The 24924-nt window shown below is 33.9% G+C and overlaps 5 protein-coding genes, 1 long non-coding RNA gene, 3 other non-coding genes and 1 pseudogene across 9 annotated transcripts; 5 read left to right on the plus strand and 5 right to left on the minus strand.

Annotated features, from left to right (window-relative positions):
* Positions 1 to 858: 858 nt before the first annotated feature.
* On the plus strand, positions 859 to 3199 carry LOC103857209 (probable FBD-associated F-box protein At1g32375). The gene is made up of 4 exons (XM_018657304.2): positions 859 to 1710; positions 1789 to 1923; positions 2000 to 2349; positions 3079 to 3199. The coding sequence occupies exons 1-4, from the start codon at positions 859 to 861 to the stop codon at positions 3197 to 3199; spliced, it is 1458 nt and encodes a 485-aa protein (XP_018512820.2).
* On the plus strand, positions 3189 to 5634 carry LOC103856928 (annotated as a pseudogene).
* Positions 5635 to 7062: 1428 nt separating this feature from the next.
* LOC117132363 (probable FBD-associated F-box protein At1g32375) lies at positions 7063 to 9590 on the plus strand. The gene is made up of 5 exons (XM_033286118.1): positions 7063 to 7833; positions 7907 to 8053; positions 8141 to 8431; positions 9064 to 9126; positions 9318 to 9590. Exons 1-5 carry the CDS (start codon positions 7063 to 7065, stop codon positions 9588 to 9590), a joined length of 1545 nt encoding a protein of 514 aa, XP_033142009.1.
* A 9-nt stretch (positions 9591 to 9599) lies between these two features.
* On the plus strand, positions 9600 to 16813 carry LOC103856929 (FBD-associated F-box protein At5g56380). The gene is made up of 4 exons (XM_009134054.3): positions 9600 to 11250; positions 11343 to 11477; positions 11594 to 14399; positions 16760 to 16813. The coding sequence occupies exons 1-3, from the start codon at positions 10384 to 10386 to the stop codon at positions 11870 to 11872; spliced, it is 1281 nt and encodes a 426-aa protein (XP_009132302.1). The 5' UTR covers positions 9600 to 10383; the 3' UTR covers positions 11873 to 14399; positions 16760 to 16813.
* Positions 12500 to 16813, plus strand: LOC103856930 (FBD-associated F-box protein At5g56370). The gene is given in 2 exon segments (XM_033288692.1): positions 12500 to 14399; positions 16760 to 16813. A coding segment is annotated over 1 exon segment (834 nt). The 5' UTR covers positions 12500 to 12516; the 3' UTR covers positions 13351 to 14399; positions 16760 to 16813.
* On the minus strand, positions 14563 to 16021 carry LOC117132979. The gene is made up of 2 exons (XR_004456776.1): positions 15724 to 16021; positions 14563 to 15245 (listed from the first exon to the last, which is right to left on the minus strand). It is a non-coding gene; the product is annotated as an uncharacterized LOC117132979 (long non-coding RNA).
* A 1861-nt stretch (positions 16814 to 18674) lies between the features above and the next one.
* LOC103856931 (nitrilase 2) lies at positions 18675 to 20740 on the minus strand. The gene is made up of 5 exons (XM_009134057.3): positions 20525 to 20740; positions 20218 to 20397; positions 19549 to 19842; positions 19163 to 19444; positions 18675 to 19072 (listed from the first exon to the last, which is right to left on the minus strand). Exons 1-5 carry the CDS (start codon positions 20634 to 20636, stop codon positions 18909 to 18911), a joined length of 1032 nt encoding a protein of 343 aa, XP_009132305.2. The 5' UTR covers positions 20637 to 20740; the 3' UTR covers positions 18675 to 18908.
* Positions 20741 to 24112: 3372 nt separating this feature from the next.
* Positions 24113 to 24196, minus strand: LOC117133107. Its single transcript, XR_004456948.1, has one exon. It is a non-coding gene; the product is annotated as a small nucleolar RNA SNORD24 (small nucleolar RNA).
* Positions 24197 to 24266: 70 nt separating this feature from the next.
* Positions 24267 to 24346, minus strand: LOC117133196. The gene has a single exon (XR_004457032.1). It is a non-coding gene; the product is annotated as a small nucleolar RNA R12 (small nucleolar RNA).
* Positions 24347 to 24797: 451 nt separating this feature from the next.
* TRNAI-AAU lies at positions 24798 to 24871 on the minus strand. Its single transcript has one exon. It is a non-coding gene; the product is annotated as a tRNA-Ile (tRNA).
* Positions 24872 to 24924: the final 53 nt, after the last annotated feature.

Here is a 24924-nt window from a genome sequence, read left to right on the forward strand (position 1 = left end):
ACATATACTCCCTCCGTTTTTTTATACATGACGTTTTAAGATTGTGCACATAGATTAAAAAATATTTAATTTCTAAACAAAAACATCATTAATTGTTTACCTAACCACAGTTTAACCAATAATAAAATAGAAACTATAATATCATTGGTCATCTAGCATTAATTAGTAATAAATTTTACATAGAAAATTGAAAACGTCAAATAATTTGGAATAAAAGAATTCTTCTAAAACGTCATATATAAAAAAAAGGAGGGAGTATTTTATACAAAAATTTAGACGCCAAAAAAATTAATAAAGTTTTTAAATAACTTTTTAAATGTTACTGTAGTAAAACTTGAGTTTATATTTTGCTTTATCTTAGATAATTCAGGAAACGCAGATATGCATATTTCTTCTTATCTGTTGATGCAAAAAGTACGGTCAGACTTCTGCTTGTACAAATCCTAAGTGTGTTATAGGAAAAAGAGTTTTTTTTTACCTTTTTAAAAATTATAAATAGTCTTGTAAACCACGTGTTTTGATCGACTAGCAACTTGAGAGCGCTTTTCTCCAAATTTTCAAAGAATCACCGGCGATGTTCTTTTGCTGCATTAGGTATTTTCTTAATTTTGAAATTTTATTCTGATTTTCGTATTACCTTTTGATCTGAAACTCCAAAAAGAAAAAAAAACAGTTTAACTACTGCTTATCACTAAAAGCAAATTAAACATATGTTAGAAGAATTCCGTCGAAATTGATTAGTTTGGAAGTTTTCTTTAAAAAATTCGGTTTAGGTTTTAAAGTGAAAGCTAATACCTAATATTTTCGTGTCTATCAAGGAAGAAAACTTTGAAGATAATCAAAGAGGAGCGGGATCATATGGATAGGATAAGTGAGTTGCCTGATGCGTTGCTCTTGAAAATATTGTCATATTTACCAACAAGAGAAGTTGTGACCACAATGGTTTTATCGAAACGATGGAAGTATCTTTACACGTTTGTGCAAACACTTGAATATGATCATAAGAGTTATCCAGATGGTGAGGACAGGAGCTTCTCGCGGTTTGTTTACAGTTCTTTGCTGTTACACGAGGCTCCAGTTCTAAAAGGGCTGTCTATACTACTTGGTCAAAACACTGGTGCTATAGATATTGGAGTTTGTGTTAGAACCGCTATTAAACGTCATGCCCGTCAACTGAATATTGAGATTGATGATACTTGTTCTACTGAAACTATCAATCCAGTGGTACTTCCTACTAGCTTGTATACAGGTTGTACAATGCTTGTGAGTTTGAGGCTAAACAGTGTGGTTCTTATGGATCCGTCTTCCACGGTTTCCTTCCCATCCCTCAGAACTTTGGTCCTTATATCAGTGAAGTACCCAAATAATGAATCTGTCCCCAAGATTTTAGCTGGTTGTCCTGTTCTTGAAAATTTATTCGTGAACCGATGCCCCGGTGACAATGTGAACCTTTTCGTAGTTAGAGTGCCCACTTTGAAGATCCTGTTGTTACAAAAAGTATCGGACATCCATGCTGACGGGTTTTTAATAGATGCTCCTTGTTTGGAGCTCATGGGGATTAATGTAAATACGAAAGGATTTTGTGGTATTGAGCATAATATGCCTAATATTGATGCGGCAAGTATGTGTGTTACTTGTAATCGTACCGAACAGATTCTTTCTTCTCTTACATCACTCCAGCAACTTAGATTATGTTTAATGACCTCAAAGGTAACCTTTAAATGTTTTTTTCTTTTAAAAGACCTATCATTCCCACTAAACTTTTGTTTACTCATGTAACTTATGTAGGATGCATATCCTGAAGGAATAGCATTTAACCGGCTTGTAGAATTGACTCTGTGTACATGTGAACCGGAATGGTTGAATCTACTTATGCGTCTTCTCAAAGATTCCCCCAAACTAAGAGTCCTCAAACTAGAACAGGTAAATTTATTTCCTCGTAACCTTTTTTAATATTCTGAAGCGGATTATACTTACTATGGATCCTTGTGAATGTCAGGTCCATCTCCGTGAGGCTGTGAATCCACGGCCGTGCTGGAACGAACCTACTCATGTTCCTAGCTGTTTATTGTCAAGTCTTGAAACTTTTCAATGGTCACAATACGAAGGAAGAGAAGAAGAGATCAAAGTCGCGCAATTCATCATAAGAAACTCTGCTTGTTTGAAGAATGCAACTTTCTATCCTAAATCTACTGATCCTGTAGAGAAGCTTGAGATGCTAATAGAATTATCAGTGTCACCAAGGAGTTCTTCAATATGTCAGCTAGATTTCGGTCGTGCGGCTCCTACAGCTTGGGACATTTTTTATCATCACCGTTTGATGAAACGTTTAAGACAGACATGCCACCAGTATGTTGATAAAAAAATAGTTTCCCTTAAATATAGATGATTTCTCACATTTTTTGTTGTTGTTAAATGGATATATTTATTTAAAGCTTATTTAGTTTTTTTTTCGCGTCCTGCTATTGTTCACTTGGATGGGGGCATTCATGCTTTAGAATTATGATTCACTAGATCCATGAGTCTGTGACCATCCCTCCCACTCGATCTCAAATGTACATGGTGTGAGTTAGACTCGAAGAAACCAGAGAGAAACTTAATGTCATTACAGCACAAAATCACTATCAATATCAGGGACAACAAGTTCATTTTTATTTACATCATGGGATCGATGTTTTACATTTTGTATGAAAAGAGTGGGAAGGGAACTGCGGTACATATTTTTTTAAATAAAAAACCTAAAGCAGGACATAGGACTTCTTTGCTGTTGAATATCAGGATATATGACTTCTTTTGCTGCTGAATATCAGGTGTTTGAGTTTATTTTTTTTCTCTGATTCTGTAATCTTCTTCTGATTATTCATCTTAATATGTTTAATCTGAGAAGAATTTGTCAGAGAACAACAAGAGTACTCCAATTTATTTTTGTATGTTCTATTGAAAAAGCTAAATTGGCCAATACTTATACACTTAATCATAAGCTTTGTCTCCAAGGGAAAACGACCAATAAAAAAAAAAAACAAAAACTAAACCAAACATAAGTTATGATGATTCAGTGTTTAGTTATTGTTTGGCCAGGTTTGTAGACAAGACAATAAGACTCAAATTGCTTGGAGTAAAAGGAATGGGCCAGCAGTATCTTGAAGAAGGTCTGATCACCTGGCTTGGATTACAAGAAACTCAAGGAGAAGCTGGATAAATTTCTTCTATTTGGCATGATTTTTTTATTCTTTAAATTCAAAGAAACACAGAAGCACCTGATGTAATTAAAGTTTTGATTGAATAAATTTTACATTCATTCAAAAAAAAAGTGTTTAGTTATTGTTAATATGCTTTGAATTTAGTCACGACAGCATTAGTAAAGCATCAACCGGGTATAGGATTTACTTCAGCGACATGATTTTAGATTATATATATCCATCTGAAGTTATGGACCTATATGCTCAATAGCCCAGTAACATTTAGGCCACAACTGGTCTCATGGGCCGAAGTTTGATATCATACAATAAATCAACTTTATGTCCCCACATCGTCCTGAATTGATAATTTCCCAGGAATCACCGTATAGACTATAAAGGTAATCGGCAATTCATTACTTCAAGTTTGGTTTTTTAGTGAACAGAAACTGTTCGACAGAAAGTTTTGGTTTGTACAATTCTCTTTGACTTATATGCTTTCTTGAGATTATAAGTGTTCAGTGTGTGCGAGTATGAGAAGCGGTTATTATTTGTCTTTGAACTACGAAACTATATTCTTACGCTAGGGTTTGGTTTGCTTTGCTTTGACCTTGTTGTGTCGTTGCTTATGACTTTTTTGTTGCTGTTTAGTTTATGAGGAAAACACACTTTACAATTTCACATTCCTTTTTTTTTTTCCCCCCAATGCTTTCAGGCTTTGGTGTCTGGTTTGGGGATTATGGGGCTTTGATACGGCAATCTGTGTTGGATTTGAAAGGGGAAGATGCCTCCTGTTGATAGGATATGTCATTTGCCTGACGCACTACTGTTGAGAATACTGTCAGAAGTGCCTACTGCCAAAGATGTTGTGGCCACAATGGTTTTGTCAAAACGATGGGAGCCTCTTTGGAAGTCAGTGCCAAAACTTGTATACGACGATAGCTACCAGAATATTGATGATGTTGGAAGGTTTTCCCGCTTTGTGGATAGGTCTTTGATTCTGCACGAGGCACCGGTAGAAACTTTGCATTTCAAACTTACCCAAAAAGTCTCTTGCTGTTAATGATATTGGAGTATGGGTTGCAATTGCAGTTAAGTGCGGTGTGCGTGACATGAGTATCGAGATCGATTGTTCTTCGAGTACAACTCCAGTCATACTTCCAAGGAGTTTATATACAGGCTCTAGAATACTCGTTTCTTTGAAACTAAATAGTGTGACTCTTAAGGACGTTTCCTCTTTGCCTTCTTTCCCGGCCCTTAAAACTCTGAGCCTTGCATCTGTCAAGTACCCAGGTGAAGAATTTGTCAGGAGGCTTTTGTCCAGTTGTCATGTTCTTGAAGATTTGGATGTGGACCAATGTGTGGATGACAATGTAACCATTTTCACAGTTAAGGTTCCTTCTCTCAAGAGTGCATCTTTGTATAAATCAGCAGGAAGATCTACAGAAGGTGAAGATGGATTTGTGATAGATGCTCCTTCGTTGGAGTACTTGGGCATTTTTTTTGACCCGGTTGGATTTTGTGTCATTGAGAATGATATGCCTAATCTTGTTACGGCAGCTGTTTCCGCGGCTTATAGTTCTCCAGGGGTGACTCTTACTTCTTTCACTTCAGCAAAGCGTCTCTTTATATGTTTACCATACTCAAAGGTAATATACAAGCTGTCCTTTGAATTCTTTGAACTTGAGCATCCCTGATTTTTCTCTTTTTAGAATCAGGTATTATTAAAGAGTGGATATTTTTGTGACCAAACTTGTTTGCCACAAACACATTGCACCTGTTCTTAAAGATGTTTTGTATTGCAGGATGCATATTCTCTTGGTTCTGTCTTCCACCGTCTTGTATATTTGAGAATATGCACATGTGAGACAGAGTGGTTGAATCTACTTATGCGTTTGCTCAATGATTCCCCTAATCTACGGTTCCTCAAACTTCAAAAGGTACATATAATATATAGATACTCACACACATACACGTCTATTTTCCAGTTCTTATAATGTCAATTTATCGCAGTGCCATAAGATTGAAGACACACGCCCCAGCTGGAATGACCCGAGCTCAGTTCCTGAATGTCTGTCATCGAGTCTTGAAACTCTTGAATGGGTAGGATATCGAGGGAGAAAAGAAGAGAAAGAAGTAGCAGCATCATATTAAGAACCGGAAGCTGTTTGAAGAAAGTAACTATAATTACCCCTAAGTCCAGTGACTCGGACAAGAAACTTGAGATGCTCAGGGAGTTGTCCTTGTCCTTCAGGCGTTCACCTACATGTCAGCTTGTATTCGACTGAACTTGCGCTCAGTGGACAAAGTTGGGTTGTGTTAGATCCCTTATCTTATTAATGTTAAAAAAAACGCTTAGAGCTTAGAGGACTTCTCCATGCTTTGTGTTGTGTTTGTGCAAAGATTGCTCCTATCTATCATGTTTTTAAATGTGGTTTGCTGTTGTAGCAACCTGTTTCTTTACTGTCTTGGCTTTTTTTACCGTTCGTATGGAACCTCTACTCCATTTTTGGAGAGTAAAAGTAGCTATAAAAGCTTTAGTTGACCAAAGAAAACATTATTTAGTTCGCACATGTTGGTCGAGTAATAGATTCACCAAATCAACCGACCACTGTTGGTCTACGAATCAACTGCTCCTAATGTTCAGTCTTTGGGGTTTATGGTGTGGATAGAGAAGTTTGTTGAAGTTGATAGCTTTGGGATTGTAAGGATTAGGAGTGCTTTCTTACATTTGAAGTTTTTTCTAATCATCTGATCTTTACTAATTTGAATTGACAGCAAAATCCTCTGTTTCTTATGTTTTCGTGTCTGTAGATGCCAAGTAAGTTTGATTGTAACGGGGTTGGCTCGTAAGGATGATAAGTGAGTTGCCTGATGCACTGCTCTTAAAGATATTATCGTTACTGCCTACACAAAAAAAAGTGTCAAAACAATGGCAGTTTCTTTGGATGTTATATGTGTCAGGAAGGTGAGATTCTTGCGGTTTCTTAACAGTTCTTTGTTGTTGCCCGAGGCTCCGCTTTTACAGTTTTTCTTTACAACGCTCTGGTGCTATAGATCTTGGTGCATGTGTTGCACCTGCTGTTAAATCGTTGTGTGCGTGAGATAAATATCGAGATTGATACTTCTTATACTGAAACTCTAGCTATATATACTTCCGAGGAGCTTGATATATAAGTCTGTAAAACGCTTGTGAATAAAACTGAAAAATGGGGTTCTGTTGGAGTTCTTAGGCATTGTTGATTATTATACAGATGGCTCTTAAATTATGGTTAGATACTAAACAGAAAATTAGTTGGTGTTTCACAGTGTAGTTAAACCTAATGAATACATACATCATACATAGATGAACACTTGGAAAATAAAAATGTATTAAAATAGTAAGTGTGTTAAAGTGAAAGCTTGTACAAATCCTAAGTGTGTTAGGAAAAGAGTTTCTTACTTTTTTAAAAATTATAAATAGTCTTGTTAACAACGAGTTTGACTAGCAACTTGAGAGAGCTTTTGTCCAAATTTTCTAAGAATCATATGTTCTTTTGCTGCATTAGGTATGTTCTTAATTTTGAAATTTTATTCTGATCTTCGTATTACCTATTGATTTGAAACTCAAAAAAGATAAACAGTTTTACTACTTTGTTATCACTAAAAGCAAAACATATGGCAGAGAATTCCTTAGAAAATTGATTAGTTTTGGAAGTTTCCTTTTAAATTTTGGTTTAGGTTTTAAAGTGAAAGCTAATACCTAATATTTTCGTGTCTATTAAGGAAGAAAACTTTGAAGATAATCAAAGAGGAGCGAGATCATATGGATAGGATAAGTGAGTTGCCTGATGCGTTGCTCTTGAAAATATTGTCATATTTACCAACAAGAGAAGTTGTGACCACAATGGTTTTATCGAAACGATGGAAGTATCTTTACACGTTTGTGCCAACACTTGAATATGATCATAACAGTTATCCAGATGGTGAGGACAGGAGCTTCTCGCGGTTTGTTTACAGTTCTTTGCTGTTACACGAGGCTCCAGTTCTACAAGTGTTGTCTTTCCTACTTGGTCAAAACACTGGTGCTATAGATATTGGAGTTTGTGTTAGAATCGCTATTAAACGCCATGCCCGTCTCCTGAATATTGAGATTGATGATACTTGTTCTGCTGAAACTATCAATCCAGTGATACTTCCTACTAGCTTGTATACAGGTTGTACAATGCTTGTGAGTTTGGGGCTAACCAATGTAGTTCTTATGGATTCGTCTTCCACGGTTTCCTTCCCGTCCCTCAAAATTTTGGGCCTTCAATCAGTGAAGTACCCAAATAATGAATCAGTCCCAAAGATTTTATCCGGTTGTCCTATTATTGAAAGTTTATTCGTGGAACGATGCCTCGGTGACAATGTAAGCCTTTTCGTAGTTAGAGTGGCCTCTTTGAAGATTCTATCAGTGATAAATTTATCGGACAACCATGCTGACGGGATTTTGATAGATGCTCCTTCTTTGGAGATCATGAGGATTCTTGAAAATACGGAAGTATTTTGTGGCATTGAGCATAATATGCCTAAGATTGAAACGGCAAATGTGTGTGTTACTTGTAATCGTACTGAAAAGATTCTTTCTTCTCTTACTTCACTCCAGCAACTTAGACTGTGTGTAATGACCTCAAAGGTAATCTTTATTTTATGTACTGTTTTAAAAGACTATATATATCATTCTCACTAAACATGCATATCTTATGTAGGATGCGTATGATGCAGCGTATCCTGAAGGAATATTATTCAACCGGCTTGTAGATTTGACTCTGTGTATTTTTGAACCGGAATGTTTGAATCTACTTATGCCTCTTCTCAAAGATTCCCCCAAACTAAGATTCCTCAAACTAGAACAAGTAAATTTTCTTCTTAACCTAATTTGATTCAGATATTCATTTATTTTATTTTTATATATATTCAGTATGGATCCTTGTGAATGTCAGGTCCATCCACCTGAGGCTATGAATCGACGGCCGTGCTGGAACGAACCAACTGATGTTCCTAGCTGTTTATTGTCAAGTCTCGAAGCTTTTGAATGGTCACAATACGAAGGAAGAGAAGAAGAGATCAAAGTCGCGCAATTCATCATAAGAAATTCTGCTTGTTTGAAGAATGCAACTTTCTATCCTAAATCTACTGATCCTACAGAGAAGCTTGAGATGCTAATGGAATTATCAGTGTCACCAAGGAGTTCTTCAATATGTCAGCTTGATTTCGGTCGTGGGACTCCTACAGTTAGGGACATTTTTTGGGACCACCGTTTGATAAAATGTTTAAAGGAGACATACAAGTAGATTGATAAAAAAAAATTGTTTCCCTATAGACTATATATATAAAGATGATTTCTCACTTTTTTTTTGGTTAAATGGATAAATTTATTTGAGCCTATTAAGTTTTTTTTCGCGTTCTGATATTGTTCACTTGAATGGGAGCATTCATACTTTAGAATTATGATTTACTAGATCCATGAGTCGATGACTAGCTAGTAGCTATCTCTAATCCCTTCCACTCGATCTCAAATATACATGTTGTGAGTTAGACTCGAAGAAACCAGAAAGAAACTTAACAAGACAGACACATGCATGTATTAAATTTTCTTTATTAAAGATGTGAATAATAAATTATAAACATTTACTTACGTATTTAAGTCTCAAGTTTATAACTGATTACAAGTTTTGGATACAAAATTACAAATAAATGTTAACATGCGTAATTAAATATGGATAAATATACAGTAGTACTCTCTGTCTTAGAGTATTTGTATCAGACTTTAATATAGTTACGTAATAATGTTATAGCACAAAATCAATATCATTATCATGGACAACAAATTCATGATTTACATAAGTTCAATTGTTATGAAAAGTGTGGGAAGGGAACTGCGGTATTGCAGGATGCATATTCTGTTGGTACTGTCTTCCACCGTCTTGTACGCTTGAAAATCTGCACATGTGAGACAGAGTGGTTGAATCTACTTATGCGCTTGCTCAATGATTCCCCTAATTTACGGCATCTCAAACTTCAAAACGTACTTATATATATTAACACACGCCAACTATATTCATTCATTGTCTGTGACCAGGGTATTTTCCAGTCCTTATAATATCAAATTTATCGCAGTGCCATAAGATAGCTACCCCACGCCCCTGCTGGAATGACCCGAGCTCAGTTCCTGAATGTCTGTCAGCGAGTCTAGAAACTCTTGAATGGGTAAGGTATCAAGGAAGTAAAGAAGAGAACGAAGTAGCTACATTCATATTAAGAAGCGGAAGATGTTTGAAGAAGGTAACTATCTCCTCTACATCCACTGACTCCGACAAGAAACTTGAGATGCTCAAGGAGCTGTCCTTATCCTTCAGGCGTTCACCGACATGTCAGCTTGCATTCAACTGAAGTTACGCTGAATAGTCAAAGTTGGGTTGTGTTTGACCCCATATCTTATAAATGTCAAAAACGCTTAGAGCTTGTGTTTTCTCTTCCTAATTAGTTAGTTCGCATGTTTGGTCACGCTTAGAGCTTGTGTTTTCTCTTCAACCATTTGTTCCGAAGTCTTGACTTCCAAAAATATTTAATAGAATCATAAAATTGCTAAACTGAATAACACTAGAATTTGAATTACTGTAGAAGAAGGATTAAATATATTCAATCCATTAACACACGAATTTCAAAGAATTGTTGAAATACATAACTGAATAAAACTAGAATTTAGTTGAAACTTAGATTTCTTTAGATTCATTTAAACTTCTAATACCACACCTTAAAATAATAAAATAAAATAAAAATATTTGAAATAATTTTCTTTTTTAAAAATGGTTGAGATATTTAAAAGGTTATCGAATTTTAGTTTAAGATATTTTGTGGAATCATAAACAAAAAATTTAATATCTAATGAGAAAAAGGAAAGGAAAAGAATTGTTATTGCCGTCTTCCTCAAGATTCGTTAGGGTTTATATAATGTCAATAAGACCATCGCCATCCTCAAGATTCCCTTGAAAAGAAAAATATTGCATTGCTATTTTGGCTGCAATGATTCAGAGTTCCATCATCTTACTCTAATAGCTTTGTTTGGTTTTCCTTTTTATATATAAAGAGTAGGTTTGGTTTTGGATGCTACTTTAGGCCAGGGAGTACTGAAACTATAGAACCCCTTTTTGTCTTCTGCGTGTCTGGTTTCCAGATTGCGCTAATGGACAGAATCAGTCACTTACCTGAGGAAATCATATCGAAGATATTGTCTTTTCTTCCGACCAGAGATGTAATGCGAACTATGTTTTTGTCTAAAAGCTGGAAGTCTCTCTGGATACTGGTACCAAGACTTGAGTTTGATGACACTCACTTTCTACGTGGGGGTACTTCAAGGGCCTCTCATTATGGAAACTTTCGGCGGTTTGTGGACAGATCTTTGCTGTCACACGCAGCCGCAGGTCAAGTTCTTCAAAGTCTGTCTCTCAGATCAGCTCACAATGTCACACGTGATGATGTTGAGATTTGGCTCAGAACCGCGGTGAAACTTGGTCTAAAGGAGCTGAAACTCGTAAACTTTGTTGATTATCGTGGTCTTGGTCTAAGAAGTATATACACTTGTGAAACGCTTGTGGTCTTGAGACTCGAAAAGTCTACTTTGGATGTTCCTGATCACGTTTGCCTAAGATCTCTGAAAACTTTATCCCTCATATATATGACTTACTCTAGCCCCAATTCTCTCCTTAGAATGTTACCTAGTTGTCCTGTTCTTGAAGAATTGTTCCTACAGCAAACACAAGCCTATCAGACCAATGTGCTGAGTCTTAAGATTATGGTGCCTTCTTTGAAGAGATTATCTTTGATTTCCGAAGGTTATCGACCCACAGGAGATGTGAATCTTATGATAGATACTCCTTCCTTGAAATCCTTGCAAATTGTAGATCGTTCAGGCAACTTTTCATTTAGCGAGCCAATGAACATCAACCAAGTGCTGAAAGCCAATGTTGATGTTATTCTCAAGCGTCCTGAGAAGCTTCTGCATTCTCTTGCTTCAGTCGTGCATATTCGTCTATGTTTATCAGCTTCAGAGGTAGTATTAATTTTTTTAGTTGTCTCTTAACCAGTTATTCTTCTCTTTCAGTAACGGAGTATTACATTGCTCGACCTATTATTTTCATGCAGGTGGTGTATCCTGATGGGTGTTGCTTCCATAGACTCAAACATTTGGAGGTATGTACATGCAAATCAGAGTGGCTGTTACTATTTATGCGTGTGCTCCAAGATTCACCTGTCTTAAAGGTTATCAAAATCAACCAGGTGTGTTTTTATTATTAATCTCCTTGTTCTCTATTTCTTTTTAATTAATTATTAAATCGATCAGTGATCTGATGAATGATGATGTTTTATCCATTGCAACCTTTTTGTTTTATCAGTGTCATCCTGTTATTAATCCACGGACTCGTCACTGGAACCAACCGGGCTCTGTTCCAAGATGTTTCTCCTCAAATCTTGAATATTTTGAGTGGGTAAATTACGAAGGAACACAATACGAGAAACAACTTTCGACGTACATCTTGAAAACCGCAGTTTTCTTAAAGAAGGCGAGCTTCACTGCTAGTTCCGGTGATGATTACAAGGAGAAACTGCAGATGCTTCAGGAGTTATCTTTTTCACGAAGGGCTTCATCCACTTGTGAGCTTGTGTTTAACTGAATAGCTCATGCTGATCACTCTAAGGTCAAACCCTCTGCTCGGATGCTTTCTCAACAAGTCATATATCTTCTCGTGTTCTTTTGACTAAAAATCTATCTGCATCAAATAGTGTCTGCAAGACTGCTAGTGTCATCTCTTTTGGAGTTTTGGGTTTTAGGTTTCATATTAAACTCTACAGATTTTATTACACATCTCCAATTAATTTACTATATTTTTTGCTCTAAATAGAATATTATAATACATGTGAAATTTACTCTGATGTATTACTCGAAAATAGTATTCCTCTGTATTTGGGATGAAAAATAGAAAAAAATACTATTTAAAAAAAACGAATATTATTTTAGAAGAATAAATAGAGGTGAATTTGAGTAGATCTGCATCTGAATCTATTATATAGAAAAATAAATAAATAATTATATATATATATATATATATATATATATATATATATATATATATACATATAACTCAAAGGAACTCATCGAACAAAGAAAACAAGGGTAAAAACCTAACTAGGTCTCTTCAGTAGGGACAGATTCCTCTTCTCGCCATTGTCGAGAAGCAACAGGTTAACCTGACTTAGGGTTTTGTTCTCTCTGTGTTGACAGCGATTAGTTATTCGGTTAAAATCATAGGAAGAGGATATGGACAGAATCAGTTTACTGCCTAATGATTTCTTACTGCACATACTCTCGTTGCTTCCTACAAAAGATGTCCCAGCCACTAGTCTTTTGTCAAAACGGTGGCTAAATCTATGGAAGTTAGTGTCTTAACTCAATTACATCGAAAGATACGACAATGATGATCACGTGGGATTCGTCCGGTTCGTGGACAGATCTTTGCTTTTAAACACGGCTCTAGTCTTAGAAAGCTTGCACCTCAAGTTAGATCAACAATGCAGCGATGTAGATGTTGGATTTTGGATTATAACTGCAGTCAAACGCGGTCTGCGAGAGCTTAGTTTCGAGAACTGTTATACGATTGAGGAGCCTATCAGATTGCCTCAGAGCTTGTACACATGTGGAACACTTGTGGCACTAAAACTACAAAACGTGTCGCTTGTGGATGTTCAGTTCCCTGTATGTTTCAAATTGCTCAAAACGTTGCACTTGGATGAGGTTATTTACTTAGACGATGAAACTCCGAAGAAGCTATTATCATGCTGTCCTATTCTTCAAGTATTGGACTTGGACCGAGCTGAAAATGACAATGTGAGGAGATTCTCTATTACGGTGCCTTCATTACAAAAATTTGACTATTATGGAAGACCTGGTTCTGTGCTTGTGATGAATACGCCTTCTTTGAAGTATTTCAAGACTTTAGACTATGCTTGTGAGTGTATGATTGAGTACTTGCCTGAGATCTTGGTAGCACATGTCGAGGTTACATGTAGCAACACTGATGATATCCTCAGATCTCTTGCTTCAGTCAAACGCCTCTTGTTGTGTCTATCCTCAGAGGTGATAATATATCCTTGATAACACCATTAGGGCATCATTATGGGATCTCTCAACTGGAATCTCTTACGGCATAATTAAATATAATTACAGGAGAATTTCTCAAAAACATGGTTTATCAAATATTTATAGATTCTCATTTTATAATATTAATATAAATATTGTAAGATTTCTTTTGTGATTGAATCAAACTTACAGTGTTTATGCTTGCTTATGTTTTTCGTACCGCATCCTCAGTTTCCTTCTGGTAGTATCTTCCACCAGCTTGAACACTTGGAGTTTTGCACATGTGAAACAAAGTGTGATCTGCTAATGTCTTTGCTCCAACATTCCCCAAAACTTCGTTCTCTCAAGCTAAACGAGGTAAGTAAAACCTTTTAAAAACTATGAAGAGCGTTGAGGGTTCTCTTGTCTAAACTTTGAATGGTCTAATAACTACGCAAATGCAATCAGACCCATGGTAATGTGTGTGGATATCGTACACTTCATTGGGAGGAACCAAGCACTGTCCCTGAAACGCTGATGTTGGTTCTTGAGACTTTTGAGTGGAGAAACTACAGAGGAAGGAATGTAGAGAGAGAACTCGCAAGTTTTGTGTTGAAACATGCAAGGCGTCTAAAGGTTGCGACGTTTTCTCCCTTAGCCAGCACACAACTGGATACCACACTGGGAGAGAAATATCGTATGATCACGGAGTTGGCGCGTTTGCCGAGGGGATCGACTGAGTGTGAGCTTATGTTTGGATGAATAACTTATGTATTGTGAGGAGGAAAGGTAGAACAATCGACAAAGAAAGACTCTCACTGGATAATTTTAAAAGGCCATTTTTGTGCTATGCATTACTTGAAACATTATTGCTTCTACATGGGAAAGAAATTTAAGATTGCAAGACATAGAAGTAGAGTATAAATGATTTGTTCGTCTCAATTTTTGTTGCATTTCCCGAAACCATTTTTTTCAAACTTTTTTTCAAAATTTATGTTTCTATTTTGTGTACATTAGCGTTAAAATTATGATTATTTTCTGTATATTCCTTAAAGATTTAGTCGTGTAAAAAACAAATTTACAAGGTCTAAGAGCATGTTTATCCCTTGATCCTTAAGTGTGTTTCTTAGTGATTATTTAATATTTTAATTGTAGTTAAGTGGGGTTAAGAATCATAGTTAAGAAACTCTCATTTGGAGCGGTCCAATGGGAGTTTCTTAATTAGGGGTTCTTAAAAAAAAAAAAAAATTTAAAGATAAAATTTATTTATTAATTCAAACATATTAAAAGATAACATTTAAAACATAATTATTTTAAAAAAACATAAAAATAAAGACTAGTACAATAATCGAGAATAATTTGGAAAAACATTCGAGCTTAGTAGTTGTCTCCATCACGTTCAAATTTACGCCATATATGTTCAACAAAGTCCGCTTTGAGCTGTTGATGCATTTGTCTATCACAAATTCTTGTTTGAACAGATATCATATTTTGACGATATTTGAAGAGTTTGTGATTAAGAGAAGTTTTGTGATCAAGGAAAAGGAGAGAATGAGAGATTGCGAGATGAAGAGTTTGTGATTAAAAATAAGATAAGTATTTTTAAGACAATTAGATAATGAGAAAATGAGAAAAGGAGTGTATGAGCCTTGTGATCAAGTTATTTTTGATTGTAACTTGGTGAGAAGGAGAGAAAGAAGCAAGAGAGAAGAAGTGCTCGAGAGTTGTGTTTAAAACTTGTGACTTCAATGAGTTTATATAGAGTAAGAGAGACTTGCATTACCAAAACGATCTCGACTCAAACATACAAAACGTGCTTGTGACAAAACCATCTCGTGACCAACATATAAACCCATCTTGTCACAAACATACAAAACGATCGCATACAAAACTCTCGTGACTGCTCGTCTTGTGACTTCTTTGTCTCGTAACTGCACAGGCAAAAGACAGACATCACAATTCACATAATATTTTCACTTAACATTTCACATATAACATTTAAATATAACAAGCATTTAAACATACATTCATACGGAACATACATTCTGAAACTTAACATTTCACACATAAACTTGAAACATACATTCTGAAACTTGAAATTAGAGGATTAAACATTGAGTTGAGAAGAGAAGAAAAGAAGGAGAGAAAGCACCTGATTAAATAGATGAAAAGAGAAGAAGAAAGTGTTAGATATGGCTTAACTCTTTGAATTGAGTTGAGAAGACAAGTATCTACCTTATTTATTAGCTAAATGAAACAATAAAACAAGCATTCAACACAACCATCAGAACCATTCATCACACGCATTGCACTAACCACAACCTAACAAGCATTTATCAACCTAACACCTATGCATACGACATAAATTAAGAAAACAAATGAAACTGGGGTAAAGTTTTGCAAACTGACCGACAGTCTCAAGAAGTGGTTGACTGTGGGGACTCAAAGCACCTGCTCACATCGCCCTCAACCCTGTCGAATTAGCAACACAATGATATGAGATAAGCTAAAATACAGAGCCAAGTGTATAAAATTATCTACCTAAATTATCTTTATAACTATAACATCTAGCTAAATACAGAGCCAAGTCTATCAAATGATCTAGCTAAAATACAGAGCCAAGCTACATTCCAAGTTCGCAACATAAATTATCTGCCGGTGGATACTTAAGATTACTGAAATGGAAAGAAAGATGAGGTGAGATAGTTTATTACTTGGGAAGTGATCTCCAAATTGAAGAGATCGTGAGCCAGAGCTGAAAGACCGACGGCGGAGACGCCGTGACGACCCAGACACTCGTCGTCTGAGTGATCTTGCATGGTCCTTCTGCCGGCGAAGACGAGAAGCGACGAAGGAGACACCGTCAGGACCGAGAGAAGACGGAGGATCGAAACGAGGGAAGACGAACGATCGTGGTGGGTTTCGATTCCTCTACTGAAGGAGATGACGAGAGCAGACGGAGGAGACACCGTGTGGAGCGCGAGAGTCGTCGTCCTTGGTGGTGGGGTTCGATCGGTGGTGGGTTTCGATTGGTGGTGGGTTCCGATCAGTGGTGGGTTTCGATCCTTCCTCTCTAACGAAGAAGACGACCAGACGACAACGAAGACGGAGGATCGGTGGTGGAGGATCAGTGGTGGAGGCTCGGTCGCGGGTTTCGATCGTTCACCGCTTCTCTCGTTCTTTTGTGACAGAGAACACGAGAAGAAAGTGAGAGGAGAGAAGAAAGTGAGACAAAAAAAGAAAATACAAAAAAAAAACTTTGGCTCATAGCCTGACACGTGTCTCTATAACCCCTCTTAAAATCGGTCACACAAATCCCATTTTAAGGATCGATAATCTACCTTTTCTTTTCTTTTCATTTAATTAATTCACCTTTTTGGGCTAAGGATCCCACTAAGGATCAGGGATAAACATGGTCTAAGGTTTTAAATTGAACCAAATCAAGGTCAAAGGTTTTAAATTGACCAAATTAAGGTCAAAGGTTTGAAAACTCAGCTTTTTAAAAAAAAAATAAAAAATCAATTAGGTGGACTATCTTAAGTTTTTCATGGTTTATTAATTAGTTTGGCATGTGGTTTGGTGGTCATTAGTTATTATCAGTCTTTTTAAAATCGGACCAGTGCTTGGACTAGGTTCAGCCATGAAACAAAGTATCCGGATTGGAACTAATACTTGGTTCGACCATAAACCGGTTAAGTAGCCAGATTAGATTTCAAAATAACTGAATTTTACAAAAATAATTAAAACTATCAAAAATATATAAAGTAATCATATGAACAAAAAGTAATCTATATGTATAATGTTTTATATTTGATATCTATTTATATTTTAGTTATATATCATTTTTACTAACTTTATTTCTGAATTTCAATATTTAAAAAATATGAACCAGATTATTGAATCAAGTCTAATCCGGTAGTACCATATGAATCGAGATCTAATAATTATTAAAGTTTTGATGTTGCTCTCTTGAAAGCCAACTTCTATATGTTCCCCTGGGTTTTATATTCCAAACTCAATTCATTGCACAGTTTATTGTAATATATCCTAATGCACGGTTCATCCTCCTAATTTTCCCCTGAAGTAGCCGGATTATTTAATTACTAGATTTATTTCTGGATCAGTTTTACTTGTGGGTCGGTCTGTTTTGAACACTACTCTGATCCGCAATTTATTCTGGAATTAAATCCTTGAACTCATTACATGTTGCCTGCGGTTGCAGGCTTGCAGCAAACCATGAGAAACCGACAAAACAAATGTCTCCAACTTCATTTTCTCAGGGTCAGGCGACAGATGTGCTACTGACTGTTGTTGAGCTTGCACCTACATCCTACTAACATCATTTTCTTTCCGTTATCACATTCATTTTTCTTTTTCTTTGTACCGAACAATTTTAGAAATACTAACACCTTACCTAATATAATAAATTTTATACATAACAGGTTTTGTGTAAAATATTGCATAGTAATCAATTTTTTTTGTCAACGCATAGTAATCAATTTTTTTAAGAAAAAATTTTAAAAAATTTGTTGAACAACTTTTTGTAAACAATTAATTTTATAAATCTATTTGCTGAAATTTTTGTAATATCTAATAACAAGGTATTTATATGGTCATAAAAATTCCAGGCAGGATGACTCTATCAGGTGAAGAGTTCCAAATCTTTCTCTCTTCTTACATATCGTAGTGATATAAGATAAAGATCACAAATAATCTATACGAGTATTGCCTCTGAACTTTCTGCGTGTCACCAACGTACGAAGAACGTATTTGCTGAAGTTTTGTAAATATTTTAGTATTGCAAATTCTCAGAAACAATATTTTATTTAACGTACTGTCAAAATAAGTAAAAATTGAGGATAAAGAATTTCATTTTTTAAAAAAATAGAGATATTCCTAAAAATAAACAACGCAGTGAAGAACGCCATTTCTTCTAAATATATTATATTCAAAAAATTTGATAATTGAAATGAAAACTAAAACAAATTAAAAATAGAATAAAAATAGAAGATATAACTGCATTATCGATTCATACACAATTATTTTCTATAATTAATTAAAAACAAATTCGTAAATTAACTATAAATAAATCTCAGAAATATTTTTTTGTTGCGGTTGTAACTTAATCTCATTAATTTATAAACTTAATCACCTTTCAACAGTTTTATTTTGAAATGTAATACTGTTTTTTAGCAATAAGCATGGTAGGACCTGACACAATTCGAATATCCAGATTTCTGGAATCCGTTTTGCCTAAATAATTTTTTAGATCGCTTCAAAAAGAATAATAGTATTTTTTGACGGCCGACTCATCAAATTTAAAGAGCCAAAACACATTCTTTTATTTATCTTATAGAAAATACTACTAGACTTAAAATTCATTGCATAATATTCAAGTACAAGAGAAGAGAACAAATTGGTTTCCACATGCAACTGGTTCTCTTACATTATTGAAACATAAAATAAACAAACTTAACTGTGAGTTCTAAAAGGATATTTTGAACTGGCAATAACATAAGACAATAACATAAGACTGGCATGGCATGAACTCCAGTAGTTGAGAATAGGATAAACTGACGACCTTCAAATCTCCATTATTTCTCCTTAAACTCTGAGTCATCCTCAGCTTTCACCGTCTTCGAAACGAATGTAACTGGTTTCTTTGGGTGCTCATTTACGGTCAAGTTAAAAACATCTGGCTTAGAGTAATGTCCCACCACATCAAAGTATAACTTGGCTCTTGCTATATCACCAAGATCTAGATAAGAGTGTTATATAGATATTATTAAGCAAGAAAGTTTTTATTTACTAAAGCTTATGATGAATAACAAATAAGTGTGTAATATACCAAGATCAGCTGTGATGAGACCCTCTGATTCAAAGTTTGGTCCAGCGAGAACCTTTCCCAATGGTGAAATAATGACACTACCACCTTGGGAGACAATGGCTTCATCGTGTTGGTCATCGTACCAGTCGGTAAAAAGGTGATCAACATGCGCAGGGAAATCTTTACGCTGGCAGAACTGGCAAGCCGACAATACGAAACATCCACCCTCCATGGCAATGTGCATCATCGACGATTGCCATTCCTTGGAACCATCGGCAGTAGGTGCACAATATAATTCAACTCCTGCATGCAGCCAGAATCCAAATTGTTATAGCATTAAAAAGTTATAATCTTGAAGCTGTGAATACAATTCTAATTAATAGCGATCGAGGACACCTAGGACTAACCCTTTCCGTACAGGGCAGTTCTGTAGAGGGGCATTCTATTTTCCCAGCAAATAGCAGCACCGAGTTTGCCAATGGGTGTGTCGTAAACAGGGATGGTTGATCCGTCCCCAAAACCCCATATGCAACGTTCGAGACTTGTTGGCATGACCTTACGGTGCTTACCCAAGAATCGACCCTCAGAATTGAAGAAAAGGGCTGTGCAGTAGAGTGTATAGCCATCCTTCTCTATAGCCCCCATTACCAAGTACACATTGTTTTTCCTAGCTAGTTCCGCCAGTTTATCTACTTCAGGCCCTGTTTGTTTGTTGTAGATTCATCACCAAACCAAATAAATGTGCAAAAAAGAGAGAGTTAGTTGTGACCCAATTCATTCCAACACTCATGTAATGGATATGGATGTGCATGTATATATATCCCAAGATAATATTAATTTAAACATACACTAAACAAAGGTTGTCACTTGTCAAAAGAATACTTCATATTCACGAATCACCACAAAGAAAACAATATTTTAATATGTTTTAACAGTTCCTGAATATTCACCAGATTAGGTTTCCTATTTTCTACAGTACAAATGGATTAAATTGTTTATTTTCTTTTTGGAAAGGATGTTTATGATTGTTTTTTTGACAGAAAAAAGTATAATCATGTGAAGGGAGTTTATGTTACCAGGAACATGAATGGCAGAAGCATGATATTTGCGGAAGTCATCACGACCTTCTTCGTTGTGAATACCAACCGCTATACCAAACCTAAATCCACGAGGATATCCACCGATAAACCCCTCCGGGAACACCACAAGCTCGGACCCGTTGCTTGCCGCCTCCGCAATTAACTTCTCCGCCTTTTCTGCAAACTCAAGTAAAATCATTTTTATATATTTTGACTTTTTTGGTTTGAGACGTACTCATTTCATAGTGGGAATTCAGAAACTATGATATCGTTATACATCGAAAGAATTCATAAATTGAACAACCTATAGTTTTGGGAGTATCGTTATAGACGGTGGAGGCCTGGACGATTGTAGCTCGAACGATGGATGATGAGGCATCGCCGTTAACTTGAGTTGTGTTTTTGAGAGTCGACATTTTCTTCTATACCAGAAAAAAAAAAAAATTCAAGTGTTGTTTTTATGTTGGTGACACACAGACAGTTGGGAGGCATGCAATGCTTCTTATATAGACTTTTTTGTTATCTTTTACCAACTGATTTTATCCTCATATCTAGTAAGTTATCCCTATGATTCTCTTTCCTTTAATACAAGGTTAATAGATAAGAATGCAATCACTTTGGGATGTCAGCATGATGTGGAGAGCTGGGCTTAGAATATTTTAATCTCATATTTCAAATATTTTTTACCATATATAATATAAAACTAGGTGGTTGTCCGCGAATTCACGGATATAAGTATTGTATGAAAATATATATTATGTATACAATATCATAATTTTGAATAATAATAGAAACATTAAAGTATAAATTTTAACTTCAGATAGTTTGAAAATTAGTCGTAAAGTTTCTATAAATTTGATGTAAAAATAATTGATGAATATTTAGTAATAGCAAATGCTTATGAAATTATATATGTAACTATCGCATTAACTTCTCCAACACATATGCATCTTCTTCGGGCTTTTCTTGTTTTTCTCGTCATCATTTAGATAATTTTTATTAATTTTTTTCTAATGTTTTTCTAGATGTTGTACATATTTTTTGCTAAATATTTATTTATTTCTTTAAATAAGAATAGAAACCATACAATCAATGAGCCAAAAATCCATCTTAGAAATATTTTTAATCATAACATTAACTTATTCAGTATATTATTTGACTAAATACAAAATATTTTTTAAATTAAAATTCTCACATGTTTTGTTAAATATAACCCGTCCAATCTTTAAAGCCTAATTATTTATAACGCATATATATACATTATAAGAGATTAATAATTATTATAGATACTACTATATTGTTATAGGAATATGATAATAGTTAGCTTTAGATTTATATTTTCTATAATTTTTGATAATAATATGATAATAGGAATATGAGAAGTATTTGTAATATCATTTAGGTTATTTGGCAAGTGAATAATAATTAGCTTTAGATTTACTTTTTATTTAAGATCTAATTTAAATAATTTAAATTATAAAAATTTATGTTCATTATATTATGTAGTTTATAAATATAAAAAAAGAACTGATCAAACATTATTATTTTCTATATAATTTCAAAAATTAGTTACTATAAATCATTATTTGTAATATAACTTAATTATTTGGCAAGTGATATTAATTGTTTCAAGATTTATTTTTGCTTTGAATCTAAATTAAAATAAATAAAATTAAAAATTATCGACCAAACAAATTATAACAATTTTTTAAGACTTCGCAAAATGATCGTCATGTAAGCAAAACTCAATTAAGTGACTCCTCGTTTCACCTATTGGAGAATTTTTAGTTTTTTCATAAATATTTTATAAAGTAATATAAATAATTTAAAATTAAGATAAAATAATTCTAAATTAAGATAAAATAATTTTGTAAACCATGATAAATAATTTTATAAATGTTTTAAATTTTTTTTATAAATGACTTATAAGACATATATGGAAATTATAAGATATTAATAATTATTACAATTATTTATATATGAATATAATGTTTTATTTAAGAATATGAAATTACTATATCGATTTCAATAAATTATATTCTACTAATTATTATATGTAGTATATAAATATAGAAATAATTAATAAAACATTAGTACACTTTATATAATTTTGACAATTAATTGCCATAAATTATTATTTTTAATATTATTCAGACTATTTGGTAATTGATATAAATTATTTTTAAACTTAATTTTTATTTTTAGATCTAATTAAAATAATTAAAAATTGAATATCACTCAACTAATCAAATTATATAATTTTTTTCTTAAACACTCTCTATTATTGACACATAAGCTTAAATCACTAAAGTGACTTCTCATTTTTATAACTGTAAATTCTTAAAATACATTAATATTTTTATTTTTATTATATCAAATTTGTATTTTGTTTTGAAAAAAAAATGATAAGATGATTTTTTTTCTAATGTTGAAATATGTAAAATGTTTGATTACTTTTCTTTAAATTTACTCTGTTTTTAAATCAATTTTTTTTTTAATATTTACCTTTTTTATTGCCAGAATATATTATTAGATGTGTTTAATAGTAAATTTTATAGTATAATTTTCATTCCTTAAATTATTTTGTTTGATAATCAACAAATCAAATTATAAGTTTTTTTAAGTTAACTAATTGATTATCATGATTTCTTATCAACCTTTTAATTAGTTAATTTAATTCAATATGCATATTATTGGGTTATTGGCAACTAACATTAATTAGTTTTATACTTTCTTTTTTGAAAATAATTAAAATAAATAAAAATTAAAAGTCATCAACCAATCAAATCATAACAATTTTCTCAAATTATTTATATGAGTGACACCTAAGCAAAAGTTATTTTAGTGACTTCTCAATTAATATATAGTAGGATACGATATGATATAAACAGTTTTTCTTATAAAATTGATTGCTGAATATTTTAAGCCCATATTCAAATATTGTTTACCATATATATAATACAGAAATATAAAAAGCGTACTTTATAAAACAGATTGCTGAAAAGATTATTCGGTGTTTTAAGTAAAGTTGTATAAGGTAGCAAAAAAAATATAATTTATGTATTTTCAAAATTGTTTGGTTCGAAAAAAAGAATCCATTGGGTGAAATAATATAATAAAATTATTGGTCAAATCAAAAATCCGCGTGAAACGGTGTATTTTTAAATAAAACAAAACATAAATATATAGATATATATTTTGACCCAAAAAATATATATAAATATTTGTTTGACAGTAAATATAAAAATATATATATAAAGATTTTTGTTACTATTAATTTGGTGCGGTCGAAGTCAATTATTATTGATGTTTTTAATGTATATATACTCTTTATCAAAAGATATTTTCTAACTTTGGTTTACAATATGTTGGAAAAAAAACTTTGGTTTACAATATACACAGTTGATTTGATTTCAAATGCAGAGTCGGTTTGTGGACAGGTCTTTGCTTTCAAGCACGGCTCAAGTCTTAGAAAGCTTGCATTTCAAGTCAGATCAACAATGCAGCGATGTAGATGTAGAATTTTGGATTATAACTGCAGTCAAACGTGGTTTGCGTGAGCCTAGCAGATTACCTCATGCGGAACACTTGTGGTACTAAAATTACAAAACGTGTCGCTTGTGGATGTTCAGTTCCCAATATGTTTCAAGTTGCTCAAAACGTGCGTTGCACCTAGATGAGGTTATTTTCTTAAGTTAAACATGGAACATTAAGTCATATACCTCTAATTTATTTGTTAGGGCATCTCATATTAAATGAGTCATATTCAAACACTTTCAAATTTCTAATGCAAAGTCTTAGCTCAGAGTTCAATGACAGTCATCGTACATTGTCCACAGCAATTAGGTGTTATGTATGATCTGGCACTATATAAAGTAATACAAACTAACAAGGCCTCAGATATCTTGGTGGTAAAAGAATCATCAAATGAATTTCTTCATCAAGACTAGCAAATATTTTGATTGCATCACTGGCCAAAAACCGAAAATAAAATCCAATCATCAAAACAAAACAACACAATACAAAACAAAGAGAATTGATTGATGATGAGTCAAAAGTAGCTGGTTATTAATCATATTTTCTTTTATCATTGGGACATCCGATTAATTTTGTTCATCACCCTCACCATCATCAACAATAAAACAGATTTCAAAAAGGAAAAATATTCCCACCTAAAGATCTTTAGACATAAACCAAATTCGATTTACAGATACAAAAATACCGATTGAGAGATTGATGCATGTTTCTGTCTAATCACTGAACACCCTTTCGCGAAGAAAAACAACAAAAAAACTACGGAGATTAAAAGAGGCAGAGAGGCAGGTAAGAATAGAAAAGAGTATATACACAACAATATGTAAGAGATGAGACTTCTAAAACCCTACTTCTTAGTCGACATGAAAAGCCTTTACTAATTTGGTCTGGGCTGTTCACTCTCTGTTATAAGCCCGTTATAAGAAGCCCGTGATGATAAAGTAATTAATAATTCGTGCTTTACTTAAAGTAAATGACTCATATCAGATACAAAAGAACGAAACGACAACATTTTGGTAAAAGGAATGCATAAAATAAATTAATGGCCCATGCAGGTTTCGAACCTGCGACCTTCGCGTTATTAGCACGACGCTCTAACCAACTGAGCTAATGGGCCAATTTGCTAGTTTAGCTAACTCTGTTCATAGAAAACCCAGTTTCCATACTAAA

Source organism: Brassica rapa, chromosome A03 (assembly GCF_000309985.2).
Source record: "Brassica rapa cultivar Chiifu-401-42 chromosome A03, CAAS_Brap_v3.01, whole genome shotgun sequence".
Lineage (NCBI taxonomy): Eukaryota > Viridiplantae > Streptophyta > Magnoliopsida > Brassicales > Brassicaceae > Brassica > Brassica rapa.

Excerpts from the sequence above, each read along its gene's own strand:
- LOC103857209 (XM_018657304.2), top strand. The coding sequence starts at position 859 with ATGGATAGGATAAGTGAGTTGCCTGATGCGTTGCTCTTGAAAATATTG. Across the intron at positions 1,711-1,788 it reads TATGTTTAATGACCTCAAAG|GATGCATATCCTGAAGGAAT; the intron begins GTAACCTTTAAA and ends TAACTTATGTAG. Across the intron at positions 2,350-3,078 it reads TTAAGACAGACATGCCACCA|GTTTGTAGACAAGACAATAA; the intron begins GTATGTTGATAA and ends TTGTTTGGCCAG.
- LOC117132363 (XM_033286118.1), top strand. The coding sequence starts at position 7,063 with ATGGTTTTATCGAAACGATGGAAGTATCTTTACACGTTTGTGCCAACA. Across the intron at positions 8,054-8,140 it reads GATTCCTCAAACTAGAACAA|GTCCATCCACCTGAGGCTAT; the intron begins GTAAATTTTCTT and ends TGTGAATGTCAG. Across the intron at positions 9,127-9,317 it reads GTACTGTCTTCCACCGTCTT|TGCCATAAGATAGCTACCCC; the intron begins GTACGCTTGAAA and ends AATTTATCGCAG.
- LOC103856929 (XM_009134054.3), top strand. The coding sequence starts at position 10,384 with ATGGACAGAATCAGTCACTTACCTGAGGAAATCATATCGAAGATATTG. Across the intron at positions 11,251-11,342 it reads TATGTTTATCAGCTTCAGAG|GTGGTGTATCCTGATGGGTG; the intron begins GTAGTATTAATT and ends ATTTTCATGCAG. Across the intron at positions 11,478-11,593 it reads AGGTTATCAAAATCAACCAG|TGTCATCCTGTTATTAATCC; the intron begins GTGTGTTTTTAT and ends TTGTTTTATCAG.
- LOC103856931 (XM_009134057.3), bottom strand. The coding sequence starts at position 20,636 with ATGTCGACTCTCAAAAACACAACTCAAGTTAACGGCGATGCCTCATCA. Across the intron at positions 19,843-20,217 it reads TTCTGCCATTCATGTTCCTG|GGCCTGAAGTAGATAAACTG; the intron begins GTAACATAAACT and ends ACAAACAAACAG. Across the intron at positions 19,445-19,548 it reads AACTGCCCTGTACGGAAAGG|GAGTTGAATTATATTGTGCA; the intron begins GTTAGTCCTAGG and ends GGCTGCATGCAG.